Here is a 25,461-nt window from a genome sequence, read left to right as displayed (position 1 = left end):
GCAAGACTTTTTTCATCTTATTATACAAGTAATGAAATGACTGATTTTTGAAGAGTATAAAGCTAAAATAATATAATTTGTCTTCGTATTATGAAATGGAGTTTACCATAAAAGGTGTGTGATGTCCTAAGGCCAAAAGTCTCAATCCCAAACCATGAAGTATATTTATCATTCCAGCTACTCCTGCATACACTCCAAAGGCAACAGTTCTCTGTCCTTTCTCGTCTACCATGCGTTCATAATCTATCAGTCTTATGTTCTGTAATATTAAAGTTGCTACCAAAATTATGCTTTTAAAAAAACCAAAATACTTGTATAATCATTAAAGATGTTGGCCACACTTGCTTTGACTTTTTGTCCAATATTCAGGATCCCCTATTGGCCTAGTTTTATCCTTGTAGTGCTGATAACTTTTCTTTTCATAATCTAATGACATACAGTTTAAAAGCCATTTTGGAAAGTCCTATAAAATCCTTATTTTTTTCTTCAAAAAGTCCTAACGAGGCAAATTTTAGCAGATCATTTATTTTTTGGCAGTATGACTACAATGGAGACTTATTAAAATAGCTATGATTTTATTTTTAAGATTAAGGTACCCCTCGAAAAAGCATTGTCAACCTTGGCTTCGCCGCGGTTGACAATGTTTTCTCGGGGTAACAATCTGCTCTATCACCCTCTCAGCTATGTGTTATTTATATAATGTCAATTGTTAACAAACTAGACGAGGATTATGAATTATCATGATTATAAGGATTAAATGTTTATATACATGTATGTGCATCATTGTAAACTTATAGGATAAAAAGAGGATATCACATTGTTGAAACATATCAGTTACACTCACTACAAAAAGGATTAAAGTGAGACAAGACCCTCTGATCTCTGACTAAAGCTGATTAAGCTGATCTTATCTACAGTAGATTAAGATTTTACAAATGAATTAAATAGTTTCCACCAACGTGCATATATATTGGCTGTGTTTCATAAAAACACATTTCAGCACACAAGATAAACAAAATTACAGATAAAATGAGAAAAATATGAACTATACCATGTTCACTGATATAATAATTTCCTATTAAAAAGAACATAATTTTGTATGTAGAAATTAGAAAGTTTGCATCATAATGAACATGTTTCATGCAGACTATCTATTACCAAAATTTTAACCTGATGCAATAGGAACAGCTAAACATTTTCGCTTTTTTGAGGAGCCAACCGCATTTTTAATTTCATTAGATTATAATTAAAGAGCAGTTCAGTCATGTCAGTTACATAATTAAAAATATCATTCTTGATGAAAAACAACTTTTGTTTAATAATTTATATAAGGAATAAGAGAAACAACACATAAATTCACTAATTAATATTACCCTTTCCATAATAGCATCTAACAATGGCATATTAGCCTCCTGTGCTTTGATTGTATGAGAGAAGAAAGCATATGTTTTGTCAGGTAAGAGTAGATCTATAGGAACAGACTTTACACCCATAACGAGGGATGCCTCAGACATGTCTTCCTGTATCGTAGCTCCAACCTTCGCATACTCCTACAAAGCAATAAATATGCTTTACATTTGATTCATTAACAAACCAATCTAATTAAAATTTAACCTCAACTGAACACTTTCTCATTTTTTGTAATGCATGCACATTGAAAATCGGACTTAGAGGAATTCTAATGCAACCTCCTTTGTCATGTTTGTAAAGTTAATCTAGAATGGATTACATCACACAAAGGAGTATGTTCAATAAGGCAAAAAAATGGCCCCCTTTTTCAGCTTAAATTTCAAAATAAGAATTAATGACCAGTATCACATTGAATCATAGCTAATACATTAACTAGATTTGAAATAAGCCTTTTTGTTTAGAATTTACATCCCTGTGTTTAATTTATGACGTCACAAATGGTACATGTATTCATATTGATTTTCAGCAAAAAATCAATGAAAATGGGTCAATTTCCAATGATTATTAGACAGGAAACATAGAGCGCATACGTAGACTAAAAATATCTTTGAAAATAAAGTTTGTAATGACATTTTACATGTCTAACTTGAATATTTAGATTGTCGACGCCTGCGCTTTATGTTTCCTGGTCCTAAATTTGGCTAAAATCTGTCAGATTTTGTCAAATTTTGCCAAATGTCTTATTTTGACCTACTTTCGATGTAAAAATCAACGCCTTAGAACATGTAGAATAAAACTTTGACAGAAATAGTTATATTTAACACATGTCTTTAAGTCATTTTTAAACATTGTTCATCTTGTAACATTAAACTTCATAATCGGGGCCAAATATGACCCTTACCGAACTTATACTCTTTTTCATTGCATCAATTCAAAATTAATGCTATTAAAACCTATGTGCAAGCACAGACGACGAATGCCAGATTTGAAATGCATGATTTGATGTCAGTTTCATTAGAATGGAGATAACAATGTTATATGTAACTTTTAACATGACAACTGTTTATAATAGAAAAGTCAAAACATATGTTTGTAGTTTTAAAAAAGAATTATTTCCAATATTATACATGTACCTGCATATTGTAAGCCCTCCTGTTTGATGGTTGAACTATTACTTTAATACCATCTTTCACCAGCTTTCTAACATGTTTAGGTGCCAGTGGTGCTCTCCTTTCCCATACATTAATTGTCTCTCTCCTGATAGCGAGAACACCAGGTAATCCGGAAGACATTGCTCTCCGGGTAAACAAACAGCCATTTTGCTTCAGAATCTGCTTGCACAATGGCTGAGATTGCGTCCTCCACATTCTAGCTCAAACTTTCCTTTCTTCTAATAAAGAGGGTTAAATGTATACATGTATGCATTGTAAATAAAGACTACCGGTATCTTACATCTGTATCTTTATTCTGTAAACATTTCTAGACAAAGTACCAGAATTTTACATGCATAAAAAAATCAAAGAGTAGAATGCTCTGAGGGATACGATTGCCATTGTTTTTATTGACACATGTACAATGTATACATGAAGCTAGATAATATTATTTTCAAAACTAATTCAACTGCACATGTAAAATGTAATTTACGTAATATGAATAGTTACAAAATAGCCAATCCCAGATAAAAGTGTATGAACAATGTACTTAGGCCTATTGTGTCTTATTTTTGTACTATACATTCCAAGTTTACTTTCCACCGCAGTCATTGAGACTCAGAGTGAGAGAAGGTATTTCACTTTGTATCTTAATTATCACCTATTTTTCTATGTTAATTCTAGGAGGAACCCCATTCCTAACTCTTTAAATGTTTAATTTCCTTTGGGTCAGTTGTCATGACTCCTTTTAGTACATATTCCTCGGTTTAAATTGCGATCGTTTTTAATATAATACAATGTTTATCGACAGAATGAGTTAATTTTTCTCGAAGTGTGTTTACATTCAGAATTGACGGAAGTTACTTCCAGAAGGGAGACAACTTGTAACGATACTATGGAAGACTCCATTTCGCCTGAAGGGGTGTTGTAATGATACCTTAACAATGTGGAATACATTTATTTTAATTTAAATGATGCATATGATTTAAAATTATGCAACAACAATAACCCTCAATAGAAGACATACAAAGAAAGGATCCCATGAGTTTTAAATTATTCAATTGAGTGGGGAATCCAGAGCAACCATTCAATCTATATATAGCTAATACCCTTGAAGTCCAGAAAACTATACGCATGCGCAAAATTACATAAACAAACCCTGAAGCAAGAACGTATATTAAATTTTAATTAAACGACCTAGATGGTTCTGTATTTCTTTATGGAAGTACAATATCAAGTATCAGTTTCATAACGGTGACATATAAGAAAAACTCCACTTCAGTTCTTATATGACAGAAATAGATTTATCAGAATTCAGAGAACTCTCACATTTTTATAAAACTGGGGTCTTCCCTCTGACATGTTTTCTAAATTTATAAAAACACTAAATATAAATACTGCTCAATTCTGATTTTCCGTGTTGTTAAAAACATGCATATAAGTAAAGGGAAATATCAAACATGAAGATTATGAAAAGAACATTATAGGAAATTTGTTTAAGTTCAATCCCTTTGTTTGTTTTTTCCTTTTAAAGCAAGACAATCATAAGAATCTGAGATGTTCTTTAATCTTTAGAATAAAACGGTTGACGTGAGGTCATTGTCCTGAGCCACTAGTATAAGTCTACAGATTGCTTGAAAGCAATCGTATCCCAAAAACTACATGCAATTTAAAGGAAACATGTGGTATACATATCCTGTGTATATTTAAATCAATTAGACAGCAACCAAACAACATGCCACATATTCAAGATCAACACAAGGTCTTCAACAATGGATACACAAGCCTAGATACATTTGTAAGGTTATATGGACCAAAAATCTAATTAAGTTACATGCATGTTTTTCACTAAAAATGTGAGGTGTATTTTCCGGAATATGCTGAATGATGTTGAAATGTAACGTGATAACGTTACAGAAAGGTATGCAATAATAATCGGAAGAAGATGATAACGAAAGTCATATATCACAATTCTAAGACATTTCTTCAAATTTAAGGAAAAAATATTTGAACAAATGAGTTTATCAACATGATCGAGGAGTACAATTAAACTGTTATTTTCTAAAAGAATTTGATAAATATTATACATTTATTTCCCGTGCCTGAGGGAGATATGAAGATTTGTTCACCCAAGAATATTCATATTTCACGAGGGCTCTGCCCAAGGGAATTATGATATTTCGAGGGTGAACAAATCTTCAAATTTCCCGAGGCCAATTGGGAAATGAATGTTTTGTTCCACTGCCTAAGCTTTGTATACTATCTAAACTTCAAATATTAGTTTGAATACCGGCGTTTTTCTTATCTGCTTGTTTTTATTACTAAACACACATACATATTGATAAACAGCATGGCAAAGCTACCCTAGCCTTATAATTATTTAGACTATAGTAACGTCCATAATTATTTGGACTAACCTTTTACTAGTTTAGTTAAAAAGAAATTGCAGGTATTTTGTGGAATTTCTTTGAAACCTTAAATAGCTAATAGCTCTAGCAGTAAATTATTAATGTCTGAACAGATACCATAATCAGAAACTTAATCTGAGCTATAAAACAGCTGATAAACTGATAAAAAAAACACATGAACAAAGGTGCAAATTTATCTCATTTGTTTGAAGTTAACTCAATTAGCTCAATCAAAAAGATTATTTTATGTCCAAAAAATTTTGCCTGACAAAGGATTTTTGGAGTATTTATGGAATGATTAAAGTACACAAACAAAATCTCAGAAACATGATCAGATTAGAATTTAGTGCATAAATATCCGTAAACCAGTTCAAGGTCACAATTTTGTAAGACATGTTTTGAATAAAACCTGAGCCAAGGTGAAAGGTAAGATTCTTGTTCTTGTATTTTTCAAATGAAAACAAATACAATAAACTTATATTAAAATAATATCAATAATGCGTCTTTCTACCTGAGTTTATGCTGTTTTCCTATACAACAGTTCCAGACTGTTTGTTGATATTTTTCAGCGAGGTGGGACAAAACTAACCAATCGAAACGTCGACCTATTTTTCACCCAACGAAAATTGTCAAAAGTAACACACCTTCCGAGAGGTCAAGGACGTTTTACATAGAGTTATCTTCCCGGAGGTAGGGTTGGAAATCCGGCATTATTGTCTCCCTTACTGGTATGCATGTCAACATTATAAACATTGCACCGACTTGCACCATTGAAAGACATCAAATGTATTTATTTTGAATCATTTGCTGATATCAATTATATGATTATCAAAGTTACCCTTCAGTAAACCCCAACAGTATTAAGTCTGACCCCAATTGTGCCATTCTAAATTTATCAACTTGTCATATACATCATACATGTATGACATTTTTGTTATGTCCTGATTTTTTGTAATTTTGAATTTATGTGGATATGCACATGCTTGCCTTGCTGAATACACTCCTGTCTGGTTTCCTGAATTTTATTTTATAAGAACTATCTTTAGTTCAACCATTGATAATGATTGCCAGATAATGGCAGCTTGGATGAAAAGGGGAGGGTCACGGCTCTTGGTATGGTGTGGACAAAAATACCTTGATAGTATTATTGCAGACAGACCGTTGCATTTACTGCACATCTGTAGACAAAGCATTTTATCAGTGCACACTAGGGACGCTATTAAGTCTTATTTGTTGACAACAAAAAATCAAGGCAAGAAATTGGTTCCTAGACCACTTAAAAGGCACTATGTTTATTATTAAATTAAAATTGGTTGGACATTGCAATAAAGGCTCCACCTTGATTCTGAATATTTGTTTAACATGACAGGGGAGAGCTTTCTTAATAACACTGGAATCCTTTGCTTTTCGGATAGGTAGATAATCATGATAATGTTTGTAATAAATATATACATGTTTAATATGGATCAAAATTTAAAGTTGAAAAATAAAAGAAAAGAAAAACTGCTGAATGCACTTACATGTAACTTTTCAAACTACAGGGTTGAAATGTAATTGGTGTCAGTATAGAAATTAAACTGTGAATCTAAAGCGTGTAAACAAGGACGTTATACAGTATGCCCCTATGTTGTGGGTCTCATTGGGGTCTAAGCGTGATGTGGGATTGCCAATTTTTTTCTAAGCGTGACGTGAAAGTCAAATTATGGTGCTGTGAAAACAGTAAGCGGGATTTGGGATCAGAACCCCCCAATGAGACGCCCTATGTTTTTATTGTTGCAAAAGATGGGTCTGCATAAATTTTGTTCTTAAATAATTGATATGTAAAAGCTTCTGATTTCTAAATGTAAATCCTTAAGCATACATTATTTAGTAGGAAATTACAACCATTTTTAATTTACCATACTACATGCATCTATTATTTTGAAAAATTAAAATATTATTTTCTTGCTCAATTATATAAATGCATGTAAACAGAAGACTTTTTGTTTATAAAAATATATACTCATATCATGGCATTATCACAAATACATGAGACAGTTATAAAGATTATACTATAATTTATGTTTTTAGAATCTTGGAAAAAAGTGTTTAGTTCATAATGGCAGGAGGAACATTTACTTGGGAGACATGGAAGAGAATGTTCAACAGTCGAGTATTTGCCTTGCCGTTACTTCACGGTGATAACATGTACATCATAGGCGGATGTGACCAGATGGGCAAACCTATAACGGCTTTTGAAATGTATGAAACAAAAAAGAGAAAATGGCATAATCTGCCCGAGATGCCAACAGCCAGAGCATCACCAGCAGCGGCCATACTTGGAGATAAAATTATTGTTATTGGAGGAGTTGGAGAGGGACAAAACCCTGTAAATGCTGTTGAAATGTATAACATAAAGGCTAAAAAATGGGAGAAGATGGAACCACTGTCAGAAGCTTTACTTGGGTTATCAAGTGTTGTTAGAGGTAAAATAAACATGGAAATTGCAATTGCAAAAATGGTTGCCAGTTATATAGCTAAGTCACCCATTTTGGAACTGGTTGAGTCCCATGATTCTCTGTTTGTTTAAAAAAAAAATAGTGCATGCATTGACAAAAAATTTTTTCAGCATTATGTTTGTTTTAAGAGTTAAATAGTTTGAACAACAATGTGTATTTTGTTTCTTATGCTTAATTGGTGTTGAAAAGCAAAAGATTTTGTCAACGTTCATAAATAAATCTTATCTACAACCTAATTGGGTTGTCACAAGCAAAATTTTATATGAAAGTCCCTACTAAGTCAGTCTGTTTCATTTTACAAATGCATAAATACATAAACTTGAAATCCTTTTTTATCTTTAATTAATGAACTAATAGGTACTAAAAGGGGCCCTTTCCCAACATTCTCCTTTCAAAAATCAATTACTTGATATATTTTATTGCATGGCTTTGTACAAATAACAATGAATTCAACAAAGCTAACAGGTAAACTAATGTTTAATGATGACCCATTACAATTATTTATTTCAGACAACAAAATTATAGTTTGTGGTGGTATGGGATTAGATACAAACCCCAAAGACACCCTGTGTGCATATGATGTAGAAACAAACACATGGAAACAAATGAAAGGAATGCCCACAGCTAGATATGCTACATATTCATTTCTTGTCAATGAAAAGTTGTATGTTTGTGGTAAGTGGATCAATGATGGTCTCCACTAGAGTTGTTAGGGTATGTTATAATTGTTTAGCCTTCGTCTTTTGTTGAAAAAGCGAGACATAGCTATCCTACATTCTATTGACGGCGGTATCCACAAATATTCACTCTGTTGTTAAAGGTTTTGAAATTTGAATAACTTTCTTAAAATATCCTTGATTTCTACCAAACTTGGACAGAAGCTTGTTTATGATCAGTCAAGTCAATCTAGCATCAATTTTACCCCAACCTTGAAGTAATTGCGAAATAAGATTTTTAAGTTTTAATCTTTATCATTATACCACAAATATACACAGAAAAAAGTCCCATAAAATTTAACTTCAGGAAAACTAAAAAATCACAATTTTAAAATATCCTATGGAGATTTGCATTGATATGGGAGATAACTCTGCAAAAAAGACAGACATATTAATAAATCTCTAAAAAATTATAACTTTTCCGCTTTTATTCAACAGAATGTATTGATTCTTGATATTTTAGCAGCCTTTATAGTATAAAAAACAACTCTAGTCTAAAGGCGTTTTCATATTTTTTTATCAAGCTACAACCTAAATTTCATAATGCATTATTTGACCATCTTTTAGATTTTTCAGCATTTCAAGGTAAAGAGTCTCAAATTGAATGAAACTAATTAAGAATATATTCTTCTTTTTGTGGTTTAAAGTTTCCTTAAACAATAAACAAGGTAGATGCTGAACAAATATAATTTACAGATATTAACAGAACCAAATAACATTTTTTTCTTTAAAATGGTCATAAAGCCATAAACTTGCAATTTCTTTAAAGGAAAATGTGCAAAAAATACACATAACACTGAGGTTTTGTTCATTTCATAAGCAGAAGATTATATTATAGTCAAATACAAACTTATAACCCCATCAAAGTTATCCCCCTTTCCAATGTTAATTTGATAAGAAATTAAAAATTCTGATTTTGAGTTTTCCTCAAGTTAAACTTAATGATACTTTTTTTCTGTGTACATTAGGGGCATTATGCTTTAGATTAGAACTAAAACATTTTCTTCTGCAATTAGTTTGACTGGACTATCCAAAATTAAATTTTGTAAAAAGAAATCCTGTTTTTCTGTAAGTTACTTAATTATGTACATAGTTTTCCTCCAGTTAACATTACATACAATCTGCAGTTAAAGATCCCCAAACTTTTATTAGCTTTATAAAGTAGGCGACACACAGGGTTCCCTGGAACCCTTACAATTTTTTTTTAAGATAAATATTGATAAGTTTACTTTCAAGTTGAAGATTAAATAGTGAATACACAAATATTGGTCTGCAATTTTATCACTTTGATGGTTACATCATTTGCATCTGTTTTCATATATAAGTGTTGGTGCAATTTTTTCTTTGATTTCTTTTCAGGTGGAAGACAAGGAAAGTTACCTAACACAGCTTTAGAATGTTATGATTTTACTGAAGATAAATGGGAGAAGTTACCAGATGTTCCGAGTAAGAGGGTGTTTGCTATGTATACTGCTTCAGATAAACATATATTCAGTATGGGAGGATTAAAACAACCAGCCACAGAGGGATTTTCAGATGCTTGTGAAGTTTTTGACACAGAGAAAAGTAAGCTTTTTATGGTTTATGAATAACTAGTTTTTTTGGCACTCATGAGTGACTTCCCTTTGTAATTTGGCTTTTGAGAGGTAAGTTGTATTATATTGATTTACAAAAAGTCAGTACAAGATAGTAAACCAGTGTATGTGGTACATGTATTATTAAAGACACACTTGTAGATTTCGAAAACGAGCAGACTAATGCCGCTACAAGACAGCACTCGCAATTGCAAAGTGGAAAGGGATTAATATAAATTGAAAAACTTGTTTCTCAATCCACTATAAATAAATATGTTAAAACTAACATGTATTATTTTGAACAATTAATTCTAAATTCAACAATAAACAAAAAATATTTCGTATCATTTATTAGATGAAAGAATATCAATATAGAGCACTACACATATAACAAGCACATATAAGCACTGTAACAATAACAAGAATGAATTTTAACTGTCTCTGGAAAGACAACAGAAGTCTTCGGTCAATGACTGTACTGTGGTGTCGTTGTCAAGTTGTCTGGTATTTGGTGACAACTCTATGTTGATAGATCTTGATGGAGATGAGCTTGCAGATTTCATGATCAGGGTAGACAACTCTTGGATTTGGTTCCATTTCTTCTCTTTGTACTGGTTATACATTTTACGAATACCAACAGTGGTTGACTTTTGGGTCTTGAGGCGAAGTCTGTAAGAATTGCATCCATTGATGTCTGCTGAAAACAAGTGGTTGTCAAGTTGTTGTATCTTGTATTCTGTAATAGAAAAGAATATATTAGAATCAAAGTTAGTTGCTTTTAAAAGTAATTATGATTCAAATTGGTTACAGTGTTCTTAACTTGATTAACAAAATCATTTTGCATTTTAATCAATGAAGTTAAAATAAGATTATTCTCACAAATTTAGGAAATAAGATTAAAGAATTTATTGTTATTTATTATACTTATAACTTTTTATTCAATTGTGAAAATACAAAAAAATTAACTCTATAAGAAAATATTGAATTAATACCAAGATAATAGTAAATAAATGATTACCTAATAAGTTGAGTTGGGTAACTGCTTGGTCATGTGACATCAGTAGGGTCTTCAGTTGCTGAGCATAGTAAACAATGCTAGTGTACTCCATTGTCTTGTAAGCTACTTTTTATGGTTTGAATGACAGAATTCTATGGTAATGAATGTTGTGATTTTCCTCCATAGTGGATCTGTATATATATTGTACTATTTACTCAAAATTATTTTGGCTTCATGTAATGTAAAATGTGCTCACCATTACACCAAAGTTCAAAGGTGTTTTAATACTTTATTGTCTTTTAATCTATCAATAATTGAAGATCAAAAGAGCTAATCAAAGATCAAAAGGCATTTAGGTTTTTAAGTTTTAATAATCAAAGGTAAAAATATTTGATTATAATTTGTCAACTAATCATGATAGATTATCAATTGATTAATTAATTGATTAAGTAATAATTAATTATACTATACATTACTGTTACTTTTATTTTAAACCTTTTACCAATTGCAGAATTTACTTATTGATTGAATATCAAAAGATGATAAATTTAATATTCAAAAATTATATCATTTCATAGATGTTCTTTTTTTTTATTTTGTTGTATCTAGCTTAAATCTTCTTTAATTCATCCCCATTTTTGTATGCTCCCACCTTCTTTTTTTGGTCTGTGCATCCTTCAACAGGTTCTTTCATCTGTCTGTCCTGCTTCAGGTCAAGTTTTTGGTCAATGTATTTTTTTATGAAGTTGAAGTCCAATCAACTTGAAACTTAGTACTCATGTTCCTTATGATATGATCTTTCTGATTGTAATGTCAAATTAGAGTTTTGACCGAAATTTCACCGTCCACTGAACAAAGAAAATGATGCAAGTAGGGCTACTGTATACTCTGGAGACGTTGTTTATTTGTACCAGTATTTTACTTACAAATTGACTTAGTTTTTCTGCCAGTCAATTTTACATTCACTCAAAGTCTATGGGTTTAGTTTTTTAAATTTTAGTGGCTTTCTTAAACTATCCTGGATTTCTACCAAACTTTGACAGAAGCTTGTTTTTGATCATAAGATAGTGTTTAGAAGTAAATTTATGTATTTTCTTCACACATTTCTAACGTTTTATTTCATTAATTGTAAATCTATTACCAGTATGTGCATTTTCCTACAGACAACAGCAAAAGTAGGCAAGACACTGAGTTCAATGGAACCCTTTCAATTTTTCTATATTTTAAATCAAAACATATATTATACAATTACAGAAGAGTGGAAGATAGGAGCTAGTATGCCAACAAAGAGAGCAGATTTCGCTATTGGTGTGTTAGGAGGGAAAGTAGTATGTGCTGGTGGATTAGGTAAGTTGTTATTTAGTACATATTGTGATGTAAGAGAATATAGCGATGAATGCTGTTAGATCAAATATTCAATATTTCAATTTTTATACTGTGGATTCATTAATGATTGTTATTTGTTGGATAAAATTGAGAATGGAAATGGGGAATGTGTCAAAGAGACAACAACCTGACCATAGAACAGACAACAGCAGAAGGTCACCAATAGGTCTTCAATGCAGCGAGAAACTCCCGCACCAATTTTTCGTTAATTTTGTGGTTCCCTGGGAACTACAAATTCAAATATTCAAGAGTAACAGATTTTTGTTAGGAATTAATGCAGACTTAAACCTTTTGAAAAGTCAAATATCCATGAAAACCGAAAGTTTTCCTCAATCTTGGTACCGGCAAAAATAAATGAATTCACAGTAGCTGAACTGATTAGATTCTATTTGGAGAGGTTCCACATTTAAATTAATGAATGAATGAATGACATACAGAAGACAAATAGTAATAATTTGTTAAAAATTTAAAAACAATTTGGGACAACATCATCCCTGAATGGGACAGTATGACCTAATGAACATGAAGCTCTCATTTTATGCAGATCTTTTTTTGGTGACGGTAAGGAAACATTATATGTCTCCAAATTGTTCTGATACTGTTCCAGAATATTTTTTCCTTCCATCACAGAAAAATTCATGTGGTTAAGGAGTCATATCTCCCAGTTCGGCCATATATGTGCAATTGTTTCTCCATATGCAGTAATGGTAACGTTTTCTTCTGTAGCTCAGTCTGTATTGTAAACTTGTTGAAAATTTGCATTTTGCTTGACTGTTTGAGTGCTGGATTTTCTTGCTGTGTTGAGGACCCTGCTTGGGCTGTTTTCTGCTCTTTGGTCGGGTTGTTTTCTGTTTGACACATTCCATATAAGCATTCTCAATTTGGTTTAAAAAAAATTCTTCAAATACATGGCTATAGAAGCATTTCTGCCATGTGTGAAGAAATGGTGCTATGATGATGGGGACTGCTATCCCACAATGCAATGTTCTAACAATTAAAGAAGACCTGTTATTGGAATATAATTGTTGTTATAAAAGTTTGCTCATTAGCAAATTATGGCTGTCTACTCTACATACTAAACCAAGCTAGATTTGAACTGGATTTATACCCTAATGTTTTTCTAAGTAGGGTTTCAGAATGACTTTTTTGTACATTTATGACCTTTCAATAGCCTAAAAGGTTTACTCTCTTTTAAAATGTACTAACATTCTAGGTGACCAATGCAGGCCCATTAGAGTTGTGGATAATATAATCATTATAATATTATGAGGTCCAAATTTTCAGAAACCAAAATTTATTTCCATAATTTTTGGCATATATAAATTGATAAAATTATTATTTTTCAGGTGGACCAGGCAAACCACTTGAAACCGTAGAAGTTTATGATTGGGAACATGACAATTGGACTAAAATCAAAGATATGCCGACTACACATTGTTCCTGTGCCTATATTTTAAAAGACGATAAATTGGCCGTTATAGGAGGTCTATCTACTACAGGACCTAGTTCTTGTACTGAAGCACTCAACTTTAGGCCAGATAGATAATCATGTTAAATGATAGGATTTTCAATTTCTGCAATGACTATTTTACTTGATCAAATGTTTTACATTTTAAATCCAATTTGGATATACTGCATTAAGTCATGATAGCCTAGGAGATATTTGTGGAGTTTCATGAAAACTGTTAAAAAGAAATCAGTAATAAGATATTTTCTGCTTGATTGTTGTATGACTATAGACTTCTATTATAAATTCAAGCAAATACCAGTACCATTGTTAGTTACCATGGCATGTCAATTTCTCAGATCTAGAACCTAAATTTTGACAATGCTTCAGACTTTGTTTGCAGTAGCATGTCCATAGTGTAACATTTACAAGGAGACTTGACAATTTTTTTCTAATAACTACCCAAAAAATACTTCTATAGCAGTTTAAGTGTCAAATTAATATTTTAAATATGTATGTAAATGTATTGCAACTGATTGCAATATGCATATTTCAGTCCCAGAAATCACTCAGAAAGAGAGTGGACAGGCAATTATGAAGTTTTTGCATGAATTCTTATTTACAGTATTGTAAAGTGGACAATTTCACTAGGAGTTTAATTTTGCTTATTTTACAATTAGATAGATTTGCAAAAAATATCAACCTCAGAAAGTTTAGCTTTAAGGCAGATAATAATTTTTAAACAAGAAAAACATGATCTTAAAACTGGAGCATGTTTGGCATTTTGAATCACACCATTTGAAACGCAAAAATAAACTGCTTTGCAGAATTTTATTGTTGTAAAAGATGAACTGTGATGAAATATTGCATCACCTTTTTGTTTGAATATAAATTTTTAGGCATGTCAATTAAAACTTTATCTTTCATATGTTCCTTGTTGTTTATTTAAAAGAATAATATAATATATTTTTATTATTTATCCATCAATACATACCTCTATTATTTATATTTACTGTATTTTTCAGTATTGCATCATATCAGTAAAATTCTGAACTATAATAATTATGCATGAATGAAAAACTTTTATTTTCCATTGTAAGTATATTTTAGAATAAAAAAAAGTGCAATATATTTCTGGAGTATATTATGAAAAATATTTAAACATTACAACTAACCAATATCTATGCATTATGTATTATGACTTACCTTAATATATCCTTATTTTAAAGTGCATGTGTAAATACTATCAAGGACATGTCATTAATCTATGTCAATTTTTTCTGTTGAATAAATTATTTGTTAACAGTATTTGCATATATTTTTGCATTATAAGCACATTATTTTTAATCACAATATTTTGTTGATAATATTTTTTCAATTTAAACTGGTATGGTGTTGTTTTTTTAAATAAACTGAATCAAGATTTTTTTTTTTTTTTTTTTTTATAATTTTAAATTATAAACTTAAAGGGATAATTCGCGATTTTTCACTTATCATCTTATTATGTTCATAATACCATAAAAAACATATTCACCAAGTTTTATTTTGATATGAAATCTAATAAAGAAGAAAATTGGGAATTATTAATTTTATTTCTTGAAGCTTCCTGACTTATGTGACGTAGTTTAAGTCTTTGATGCATGCCGGGAGTGAAAATATCTCATTTAAGTCTTGTTCGTTAACAATCTAATTACGCGATTTAAAGCGCATCGACGACTTTTGATGTAGCTATTAACCAACGAAAAATAAGTGATAGCCATGCAACTTTTAAAATTAGATCGTGTGGATATTTTAAAACGAATTTTAATAATAAAATTAATTCATACATAGAACATTTTTATGATTTGTTTTGTACAAATACTTTAAACAAACATATGAAATTGACATGATCAATAGTGTATTAAAAATACATGTTTGTATTCTGACGTTTTTGCTTCATTACAGCAAACATTTTCACTAGCTTGTACGGTGGAAATAAAATGTGTATTGTTTTGTGACACCTAAAGAATGTTGAATGCGTAGGTTAACTCAAGGTAATTAAAAGATTAGCATTATGTAATTCTAATCCTTTGATCCTCATTCAGTGAAATCTAGTCGTCACGGTTCACTGGCATTCAGGTGTGAACAACATAATTGTAAACGGGACTCCGACAAAATTTCAGACACATGAATGTAAAAAAAAAAAAAATAATTAACGAGAATAATAAGATCGCACAATAACTGGATATAGCTGTTGTATATTTTTATATTTTGCATAAGATCACTTTTTAATGAATTATGACTTTTGATTACTTTAGTAACGATAAAACACTGAATTTAAAGGGAAACTTCGCAAAAAAATCAAAAATTGATATTATGTTTATTCTGTATAAAAATGCTCAAATTCATAGGTATTAAAGTTTTATTCTGCTAGATAAGAGATCACCATCGATTTTAAATTTAGTGTATCAATTCTCTCCGGTCGGCCATTTTGTCACCTTGTCCGATTTAAAAAAATATAGGTGAAAAACTGTATAATTATTTTTATCTTAATTATTGTTAAGGGGTGTGATATTCAGTCTCAGAATTTTACTATTATCCAACTTTGGTTGATTTTTGAAATTGAAGAATTCTCTGTTGAAACATGTTGTAGCCTGGGTAAAAAAACACTCAATAAATGCAAGAACACAACTTGGCTAACGTTCTCATGGGCATAGATTCAGGATTTAGTGGCAGATCCAGAGGGGGGTTAGGGGGTCGGAACCTCTCCTTTTTTGGCACGGTCAATGCATTTCAATGGGGAGATATAGTTTGAGCCCCCTGGGTTGGGACCCCCCCTTTAAAAAATGAATGGATCCACTCCTGGGATTTATATTATTTTGATAAGATGTCAGCTTTTTACAGGAATAATGTGTTCTGTTTATTTCAGTGCCATTTACCAGTAGTATTATCTTTATTGTAGACTTCCCTTTTCTTATTGGAACTTACTAAAGCTTTCAGTTAAATATAAAGCACATGTGTGCCAATGTTGATAATCCTAGTGTTTTTATATTGACAAAGGTAGAAGATAAACCATATTGATTTTTATATATTGAACAACATGTTGTGGTATATTGTTTAATATAAATATCAAACAAAATGTTGTGTTATAGGTCATACATTAAACATGCTGTGGTATAATTTATTCTTTAAACAAACATGTTTTGGTATAATCCATATATGTTTACAGCTTATTTTGATATAATTCATGTACTTTAAACAATGTTTCTTTAAAATTCATCCATTTATTCAAAACAATGTTTTGGTATAATTCTCTCTTGAAAATTATGTTTTGGTCAAATGATTCTTTTCAACAACATGATTTTACTTAAATCATCTACTAAACACCATTTTTGTATAATGCATATAATAACAAAATGTTTTGGAATAAATAAGCTGCTATACATTAAGGATGTACTTAGGTGAGGTTTTGGAAATTGGTGTCAAATGTTCGGACTCCGTAGTATTTTTCCATCAGTACTGGGTTAAATTTTTTGCCCCATAACACCCATTTTTCTTTGTATAAAATACTTCAATTGCTCATAAAAGGCCATTTTACAAAATTTGAACAATTTCTTTATTTTTGTTCTTTCGATTTGAGACACAAATAATACTAATGCAACTGTAAGGTAAAAGTCCAAGTCAGCCTTTTCCCGCTTTTAAACTCAAATATCTCGAAAACGAGGTCCATGACCTATCAATATTTGTAGCTTGTTTTGTTCCTTAACTGGTGCTCCTTCAAAATGTAGTATCAATTTTAATTTCTTGATTTTTAAATTTCACCTAAGTACATCCTTAAACATACAAATGTTGTTAATTTAAAAAGATTAAGAAGATATAAATTTGCAGACATTGATTTAATGATAAAATGATCATTCAACAATGTGAAAGTTTTTGATAAGATGAATTCCAACAGCAGACTGTGGCATCCCTTTATTTTGTGACATAGATTATACCATAATTAATTTGAAAAGTAAAATCTTAGAAATATCTTCTTTTCTTCTGCAGTCGATCATCTTCAAACAAAATGAGATAAAATTATATATAGTAATTATTTTTTTTCATCAGAAATTAAGAAGCACATAAAGATAAGGACTTTTTCATCAATCACTAAGTTCTGAAGTACATGTAGCATATGCAATAGTAATAGACAACTTTCGAGTTCGATGCATTTCCGTCAAAAACTCGGGTTTTAGTGAACGTCATTTGTGCGTTTAGGGGCGTCGTCACTTCCATTCCAAAGTTGAGCGAGTGGTTGGAAAACTATAATTCTATATTGTACGAATTATACGACAAATTGAATTCTCAAAATTGACAATCAGCATTGATGTCATTAGGGAATTGTCATTAAGTACCTACAGAACAACCATTATTTCTAGTTTATCCTGCACAATGACGATCACCAAGACGCTTGATGAACGTAAATAGTGCAGGGATACAGGCGACCCCCTCTATCTGGTAAATGACGTCATAAAGGCGCGTATAATTGACGAGTTTTTTCCGGTGACGGATGAACTCGAAAGTGGTCTATTAGTTTGTGTTTCAGAGTATAATGAATTAACTACACAAATATGTTTCTGTAAAGGGTGTGTGTAGACTTATTTACTTTGTATTAAAGTTTTTGCCTTTTCTATTAAATTTTTAACACTTTATAAAAATGTTTAAGTTTATTATATTAATCCCATTAGTTGAGAAACAATTGCTAACGAAAATATCAGAAATATTTGAAGAATGCTGCAAAGTCCTTGGAACTCATACTTATAAGGAGTTATCAAACAAATATCAATCAAAATACTAGTGGATATCATTACACATTATATAAGTAAGCATGTCAGTACCAATCCAGATGAGCTCCAAAATCAAATTATACAGTATTTGTGATACAAAATATTAAAGAGAGAGGTGAAAATGACAAAGGAATAACCAAACTCATAATATAAAAAAAAGAAGATGTCGTATGATTGCTTATGAGACAACCCTCCACAAGAGACCATATGACACAGAAATTAACAGCTATAGGTCACCGTACGGCCTTCAACAATGAGGAAAGCCTATACCACATAGTCAGCTATAAAAGACCCCGAAATCATAAGTCAAACAAACTAACAATTCCATGGCAAAAATAACAAAAGACCAACAACATTATACAAAATGCAACATAGAAAACTCAAGATTGAGTAACATCAATCCCCGTAAAAAAAACCAGGGGAAATATCAAGGAGTGTAAGCAAATTCCACTCCACATTTTACACCTGTCATTATGCTCCTATAAGTAAAAACACTGTTATAAGTCTTATTTGGTAGGTCATTTTCATGGAAAAGAAGAAAATTGAATTATAATCTCTTTTTTTTTGTGAAACATTCAACCAACTTGTGATGGCATCAATGATTTCAACTGCACCACTTGGAACTCTAGTGTTTAAGCTTCTTTGTAAGCAGCAACAAATTATAAATGAAATCCGATAGGAAATGCATATTCTGGAATTTGGTGTCAACTGGGAGATATATGTCCCATATGATGCTGCTGTTGGAAGATTGCCACATTGAATTAAAAAGCTAAAATCATCTCTTCTGTTGTCTTAAAAGTTTTGTTCTCGACCTGCTCTTATAGTCAATTTCTAGACCAACTGTATCTCTTGTATCCTTTCCTTCAAGCTCGGATGACATCTCTATATATAGCAGAATGTGATGTTAAAGAATAATGCTAGCTCCTTTGCATTTTTCTAAAGAAGCTCCACACATGATTTTTTTGTCTCTAATTGTTCTCATGGAAAACCGATTGTTTGTTAAAAAAACAGGTTCCCCAAACTTTACAAATACAAATGTAATCATCGGGAAATTGAGTATCTTGATAATGTCAGTTTCAGAGATTATTTTGTTTAACTTTGAGTGGTTCTTCACAAAATACGATTTATTACTCCCCAAGACAAGCTACTTATATCTATGTTGGTCATTGATTTTTTTTTTAATAAATAACATATAAAATTGAGAATGGAAATGGGGAATGTGTCAAAGAGACAACAACCCGACCATAGAAAAAACAACAGCAGAAGGTCACTAACAGGTCTTCAATGTAGCGAGACATTCCCACACCTGGAGGCGTCCTTCAGCTGGCCCCTAAACAAATATATACCAGTTCAGTGATAATGAACGCCATACAAATTTCCGAATTGTACACAAGAAACTAAAATTAAAAAAAAATAAAATACAAGACTAACAAAAGCCAGAGGCTCCTGACTTGGGACAGGCGCAAAAATGCGGCGGGGTTAAACATGTTTATGAGATCTCAACCCTCCCCCTATACCTCTAGCCAATGTAGAAAAGTAAATGCATAACAATACGCACATTTAAAATTCAATTCAAGAGAAGTCCGAGTCTAATGTTAGAAGATGTAACCAAAGAAAATAAACAAAATGACAATAATACATAAATAACAACAGACTACTAGCAGTTAACTGACATGCCAGCTCCAGACTTCAATTAAACTGACTGAAAGATTATGATTTCATCATATGAATATCAGGCACAATCCTTCCCGTTAGGGGTTTAGTATCATACCATCATAACATATATGAGAAGAACATAACCGAGGGCCCTCATGGGGTTTTTGATTATGTGATTACTTGGCCGTTTTTTTAATGATTATTTGATTATTAAGCCAAATATTTCATGATTATTTGATTACCTAGGACTGTATTTTTAGTTTATGATTATTTGATTACTAAAGATAAGCAAATATTTAATGATTATGTGATTATATTGGCCAAAAAATGGTGATTATGTGATTACTAGGACCCCACCCCCCCATGAGGGGCCTCATAACCCGTGTCAAGCCAACAACTGTTTGTTTAATAAATGTGTTTAGTTCCGATGCAAAGACCCTATCATTTCCTTATATTTGGAATATGGGAATACTACTACCAGTGTAAAGGGTAGAAAAAAAGAGACTTAGAACGGATTTACTGTGACAGATCTTTGGAAAAAATTTAATACTAGCATCTACATCTAGTTCATGATTAAATACTTAAACTACAAGCGGGAGCATACAAATCGTTAATGTAAAGTGCTACAAAATCTAACACAACAAGCAGGCTCAAATTCCTGATCGTTCTGAACATGCATGGAATATTTGCCACTGGACGATAAGTAACTAATAATCAATCAAATTACGGATATCGGACCAAAATAACAATTAAATTACAATTCTTAAAACAACATCAGAGTATTGACTGGGGACCACAACCGTGGCCATACATGATCAAAACTAATCCAAATATCGTGGATATCGATTCGATGAACACATCCACATTATTTGATCGATATCGACGATAGCTAATGACATCAAAATTTCAATGTAGGATAAAAAAAAAACTTAATTCATAAAGTTTTTTTCACTGACCCCCTACATCCCCATTCTTAACTTAACAATAATAATAAGGATATATATAAAATTGATATCAATTCAACAAACTTGACTTGCAGCAATTTCGACACACCCCCTACCAACACCCCAAACTATTTGAATTAAGTTTTTCATCCTTCATTGATTTTTTTTATGTCGTCCCTTAAGACAATGTCATTTCAAGCTGATAAAGTTTAAACCGAAGCTAATCGGGGAGCTACCATCTGAATTTTAGGGGGAGGCTAGAATAAAATTTGAAAAATTAAAAAAAAAAAAAAAAAGGACAGGACAGGAGTTTTGAGGGGGAAAAGGCAGGATGAAACACTTTGAATAAAAAAGAGAGGACCGAATAGAGTGAACAATAAAAAGGCAGACAGAGATTACAACAACAAAAAAATTGCATGACGAACAGTATCAAAATCAAATGATAGCCCCCTTCTATACAGGGTGAGATGACGGCGGCTGATGTGTAATAAAATTGAGAATGGAAATGGGGAATGTGTCAAAGAGACAACAACCCGACCAAATAAAAAACAACAGCAGAGGGTCACCAACAGGTCTTCAATGTAGCGAGAAATTCCCGCACCCGGAGGCGTCCTTCAGCTGGCCCCTCAACAAATATATACTAGTCCAGTGATAATGAACGCCATACTAATTTCCAAATTGTACACAAGAAACTAAAATTAAAATAATACAAGACTAACAAAGGCCAGAGGCTGAATTTATTTCCCCCATCGTCTTTATACTTTGCAATCATGTGGTCACTTCACAAATATTACTGTATCCTTTGAAACCCTATTTCATTTGGTTGTATAGCGTTTGTATGGGTTTTTATACGCCCGTCGTCTTTTAGACGGGGCGTATTATGGTATACCGTTGTCCGTCCGTCCGTCTGTCCGTCCGTCCGTCCGTCCGTCTGTCCGTCCGTCGTCCACACTTCGGACAATAACTCAAAAACACTTTTACCAAATTTCCATGAAACTTAAGTGAATTGTTTATATCTATTGACGTAAGTTCCCTTTCGTTTTTTTTTTAATTTCAGATTTTAAGTTTTGGATTTATGGGGCTTTATTCATAAAAAAGGGGGGATTTTCAACACTTCGGACAATAACTCAAAAAGGCTTTCACCAATGTCCATGAAACTTTGGTGAATTGTTTATATCTATTGATGTAAGCTCCCTTTCAATTTTTATAAATTTCAGATTTTAAGTTTTGGATTTATGGGGCTTTATTCATAAAAAAAAGGGGGATTTTCAACACTTCGGACAATAACTCAAAAAGGCTTTCACCAATGTCCATGAAACTTTGGTGAATTGTTTATATCTATTGATGTAAGCTCCCTTTCAATTTTTATAAATTTCAGATTTTAAGTTTTGGATTTATGGGGCTTTATTCATAAAAAAAAAGGGGGATTTTCAACACTTCGGAGAATAACTCAAAAAGGCTTTCACCAATGTCCATGAAACTTTGGTGAATTGTTTATATCTATTGATGTAAGCTCCCTTTTAATTTTTATAAATTTCAGATTTTAAGTTTTAGATTTATGGGGCTTTATTCATAAAAAAAGGGGGATTTTCAACACTTCGGACAATAACTCAAAAAGGCTTTCACCAATGTCCATGAAACTTTGGTGAATTGTTTATATCTATTGATGTAAGCTCCCTTTCAATTTTTATAAATTTCAGATTTTACATTTCCGTGTTATGAATTTTTATGCTTAAAAAAGGGGGGATTTTCGAATTTTGGGACAATAACTAACACTTTCACAAAATTTTATGCAACTTTGATAAATTGTTTATATCTATTGACATAAGCTCCCTTTTCATTTTTATAAATTTTAGATTTTATGTTTTCTTAAGTAATGAATTTTTATACCTAAAAAAGGGGGATTTTATGAAACTTTGGTGAATATATTAATGTAACATCTCTTTTGATTTGTATATATATTTCTAGTTGATCATATAAATTCATTTAAAGCATAAAAGACAAGTTAAAAGAGCAACGGGCGTATCATGCGCTAAAGCGCAGCCCTTTATTTACTTGATAACTAGGTAAACAGGTCGTACATATTTACATACATGGATCGTCAAAATAAAGTGACAGTACAGACATAACACAATATTTTATTTTAATGTCTAAATTCTTGTGACGTGGTTCACATTTGAAACTGGGAAAACATGGTTTATTGGTTGAAATAAGATTTAAACTGTAAATCGAAACTTCGAGTACAAATGTACTGTTATTTCACCATATGGTTTTGTGTATTGTGTCGATCGAATGAGTTGAGGCCATTTGGTTTTGTGTATTGTGTCGATCGAATGAGTTGAGGCCATTTGGTTTTGTGTATTGTGTCGATCGAATGAGTTGAGGCCATTTGGTTTTGTGTGATGTGTCGATCGAATGAGTTGAGGCCATTTGGTTTTGTGTGATGTGTCGATCGAATGAGTTGAGGCCATTTGGTTTTGTGTATTGTGTCGATCGAATGAGTTGAGGCCATTTGGTTTTGTGTGATGTGTCGATCGAATGAGTTGAGGCCATTTGGTTTTGTGTGATGTGTCGATCGAATGAGTTGAGGCCATTTGGTTTGGTGTATTGTGTCGATCGAATGAGTTGAGGCCATTTGGTTTTGTGTATTGTGTCGATCGAATGAGTTGAGGCCATTTGGTTTTGTGTATTGTGTCGATCGAATGAGTTGAGGCCATTTGGTTTTGTGTGATGTGTCGATCGAATGAGTTGAGGCCATTTGGTTTTGTGTATTGTGTCGATCGAATGAGTTGAGGCCATTTGGTTTTGTGTGATGTGTCGATCGAATGAGTTGAGGCCATTTGGTTTTGTGTGATGTGTCGATCGAATGAGTTGAGGCCATTTGGTTTTCGATCGAATGAGTTGAGGCCATTTGGTTTTGTGTGATGTGTCGATCGAATGAGTTGAGGCCATTTGGTTTTGTGTATTGTGTCGATCGAATGAGTTGAGGCCATTTGGTTTTTTGTGTTGTGCTGATCGAATGAGTTGAGGCCATTCTAGCTTATAGTTTTATGTTTTGTGTTTTATATTTCGGTGTGATACTGCACTGTTTTATATGTGAGGGAAGGGTTTATACTCCATAAACATTGAAAATCCCGCTACATCCTTCCCCACTCCCATTCTTAATTAACATTTTGTCGTCAGGTGTTAGTGTTGGTCATTATTGAAGACTAAACGGAGATACATAGTTGTGTTAACCCTTGTATTTTTTGTGTCTCGGTGTTAGTTGTCCTGATCATTAGAAATCGTACATTATCTTTTTAGTCCCTACCGACAAAGTCAAAGGGGACTTTAGGTTTACATTCTGTCCGTCTGTCCAACCGTCAATCCGGCAAATCAGTTTTCCAAACTTTTTTCTTCATGCTTGAAGATATTGATTTGATATTTGGTGCATAATCTATCATGACAAGTTACAGGTCAAGTTCGATTTTAACGATTTTAGCTTTTCTTCTAAGTTAAAGCCCATACCCTACGGAATTAAATTTGATGAAATACTATTTAAATACTAGATATCTGTTCAAAGGTAAATAACTCATATTTTTTTTTTAACTTTCCATAGAATTAATTCAGTTTTGATGGAAAAACTGTTTACTTACTAGATTTCTGTTCAAAAGGAGAAATCGCTTTTTCTTTTAAAGATTTGTAAAAAGTAAAATCACAAAAATACTGAACTCCGTGGAAATTTCAAAACGGAAAGTCTCTTATCAAATGGCAAAATTAAATGATAAAACACTTCAAACGAATGGACAACAATTAACTGTCATATTCCTGAATTGGCATAGGCATTTTCAAATGTAGAAAATGTTGGAAAAGACATTGTATAACGATAAATGACATTTTGGATTTTTTTCCTTTTCATTTGAAAATTTAGTGGTAGGTTTGTTTGGTATTTTATGTAGTTTACACCATGATAAGTTATAGATCAAGTTAGAATTTCGTTCCACAATAACAATGAACTTTTATTATAACCGAAAGGAGACTATGTATTGCTATGCAATACTCACAGAATGCTTGTTATTCTGACAATGCCAAATGTAAAAGTAAAGAATTGAACAGAGAAACAAACCATGAAGACATTTTTTTTCAATTTGACTGTCGATATCAAACCGATATTGTCTGTCTCTTCGATATCAAATCGATATTGTCTGTATCGACGATATCAAATCGATATTGTCTGTATCGTCGATATCTACAACCAGGAAAAACTGAATGGTTTATAGACAACTGTTGCAGATGGATATTTGAAACATTATTTGTCGATATCGACGCGCAATGTCTGTATCAGATGAACATAATGTAAACTGGGTTGAGTTCAATATCGTAGCAGTTGAGAAATTCTTTTAATGTATAAAAAATCGAGAGAGAAAAAACGACAATACCATGGCCAAAAAGAAAAACACAGAAAAGGCATGACGAACCCGTCCAAAAAG

General features: G+C 31.9%; 2 protein-coding genes across 4 annotated transcripts in view; one reads left to right on the top strand and one right to left on the bottom strand.

Annotated features, from left to right (window-relative positions):
• LOC139511855 (alpha-aminoadipic semialdehyde synthase, mitochondrial-like) overlaps positions 1-5,605 on the bottom strand; it is a 28,212-nt gene extending 22,607 nt beyond the window's left edge. Inside the window, exons 1-4 of one of the 2 annotated variants that reach the window (XM_071298978.1) lie at positions 5,481-5,605; positions 2,544-2,800; positions 1,374-1,550; positions 107-259 (exon numbers count right to left, since the gene is read on the bottom strand). In XM_071298978.1, coding sequence (XP_071155079.1) covers positions 107-259; positions 1,374-1,550; positions 2,544-2,777 — 564 coding nt within the window. In that variant the 5' untranslated portion in view covers positions 2,778-2,800; positions 5,481-5,605. The remainder of the gene's footprint in view (positions 1-106; positions 260-1,373; positions 1,551-2,543; positions 2,801-5,480) is intronic. The other variant, XM_071298988.1, reaches the window with a different exon arrangement.
• Positions 5,606-5,617: 12 nt separating this feature from the next.
• LOC139511948 (kelch domain-containing protein 8A-like) lies at positions 5,618-14,513 on the top strand. Of its 2 annotated transcripts, none has more exons than XM_071299168.1 (6): positions 5,618-5,697; positions 7,040-7,434; positions 7,978-8,142; positions 9,543-9,749; positions 12,009-12,101; positions 13,487-14,513. In XM_071299168.1, exons 2-6 carry the CDS (start codon positions 7,068-7,070, stop codon positions 13,684-13,686), a joined length of 1,032 nt encoding a protein of 343 aa, XP_071155269.1. In that variant the 5' UTR covers positions 5,618-5,697; positions 7,040-7,067; the 3' UTR covers positions 13,687-14,513. The 2 variants fall into 2 exon arrangements, with proteins under 2 accessions (XP_071155269.1, XP_071155262.1); XM_071299161.1 differs by having other exon boundaries at positions 5,653-5,755.
• The last annotated feature ends 10,948 nt before the right edge of the window (positions 14,514-25,461 follow it).

The sequence above is a fragment of the Mytilus edulis genome, chromosome 1, assembly GCF_963676685.1.
Source record: "Mytilus edulis chromosome 1, xbMytEdul2.2, whole genome shotgun sequence".
Lineage (NCBI taxonomy): Eukaryota > Metazoa > Mollusca > Bivalvia > Mytilida > Mytilidae > Mytilus > Mytilus edulis.
Note: the sequence above shows the minus strand (reverse complement) of the source record. Positions and strands in the feature narration are given on the sequence as shown.

Excerpts from the sequence above, each read along its gene's own strand:
- LOC139511948 (XM_071299168.1), top strand. The coding sequence starts at position 7,068 with ATGGCAGGAGGAACATTTACTTGGGAGACATGGAAGAGAATGTTCAAC. Across the intron at positions 8,143-9,542 it reads TGAAAAGTTGTATGTTTGTG|GTGGAAGACAAGGAAAGTTA; the intron begins GTAAGTGGATCA and ends ATTTCTTTTCAG. Across the intron at positions 9,750-12,008 it reads AGTTTTTGACACAGAGAAAA|AAGAGTGGAAGATAGGAGCT; the intron begins GTAAGCTTTTTA and ends ATACAATTACAG.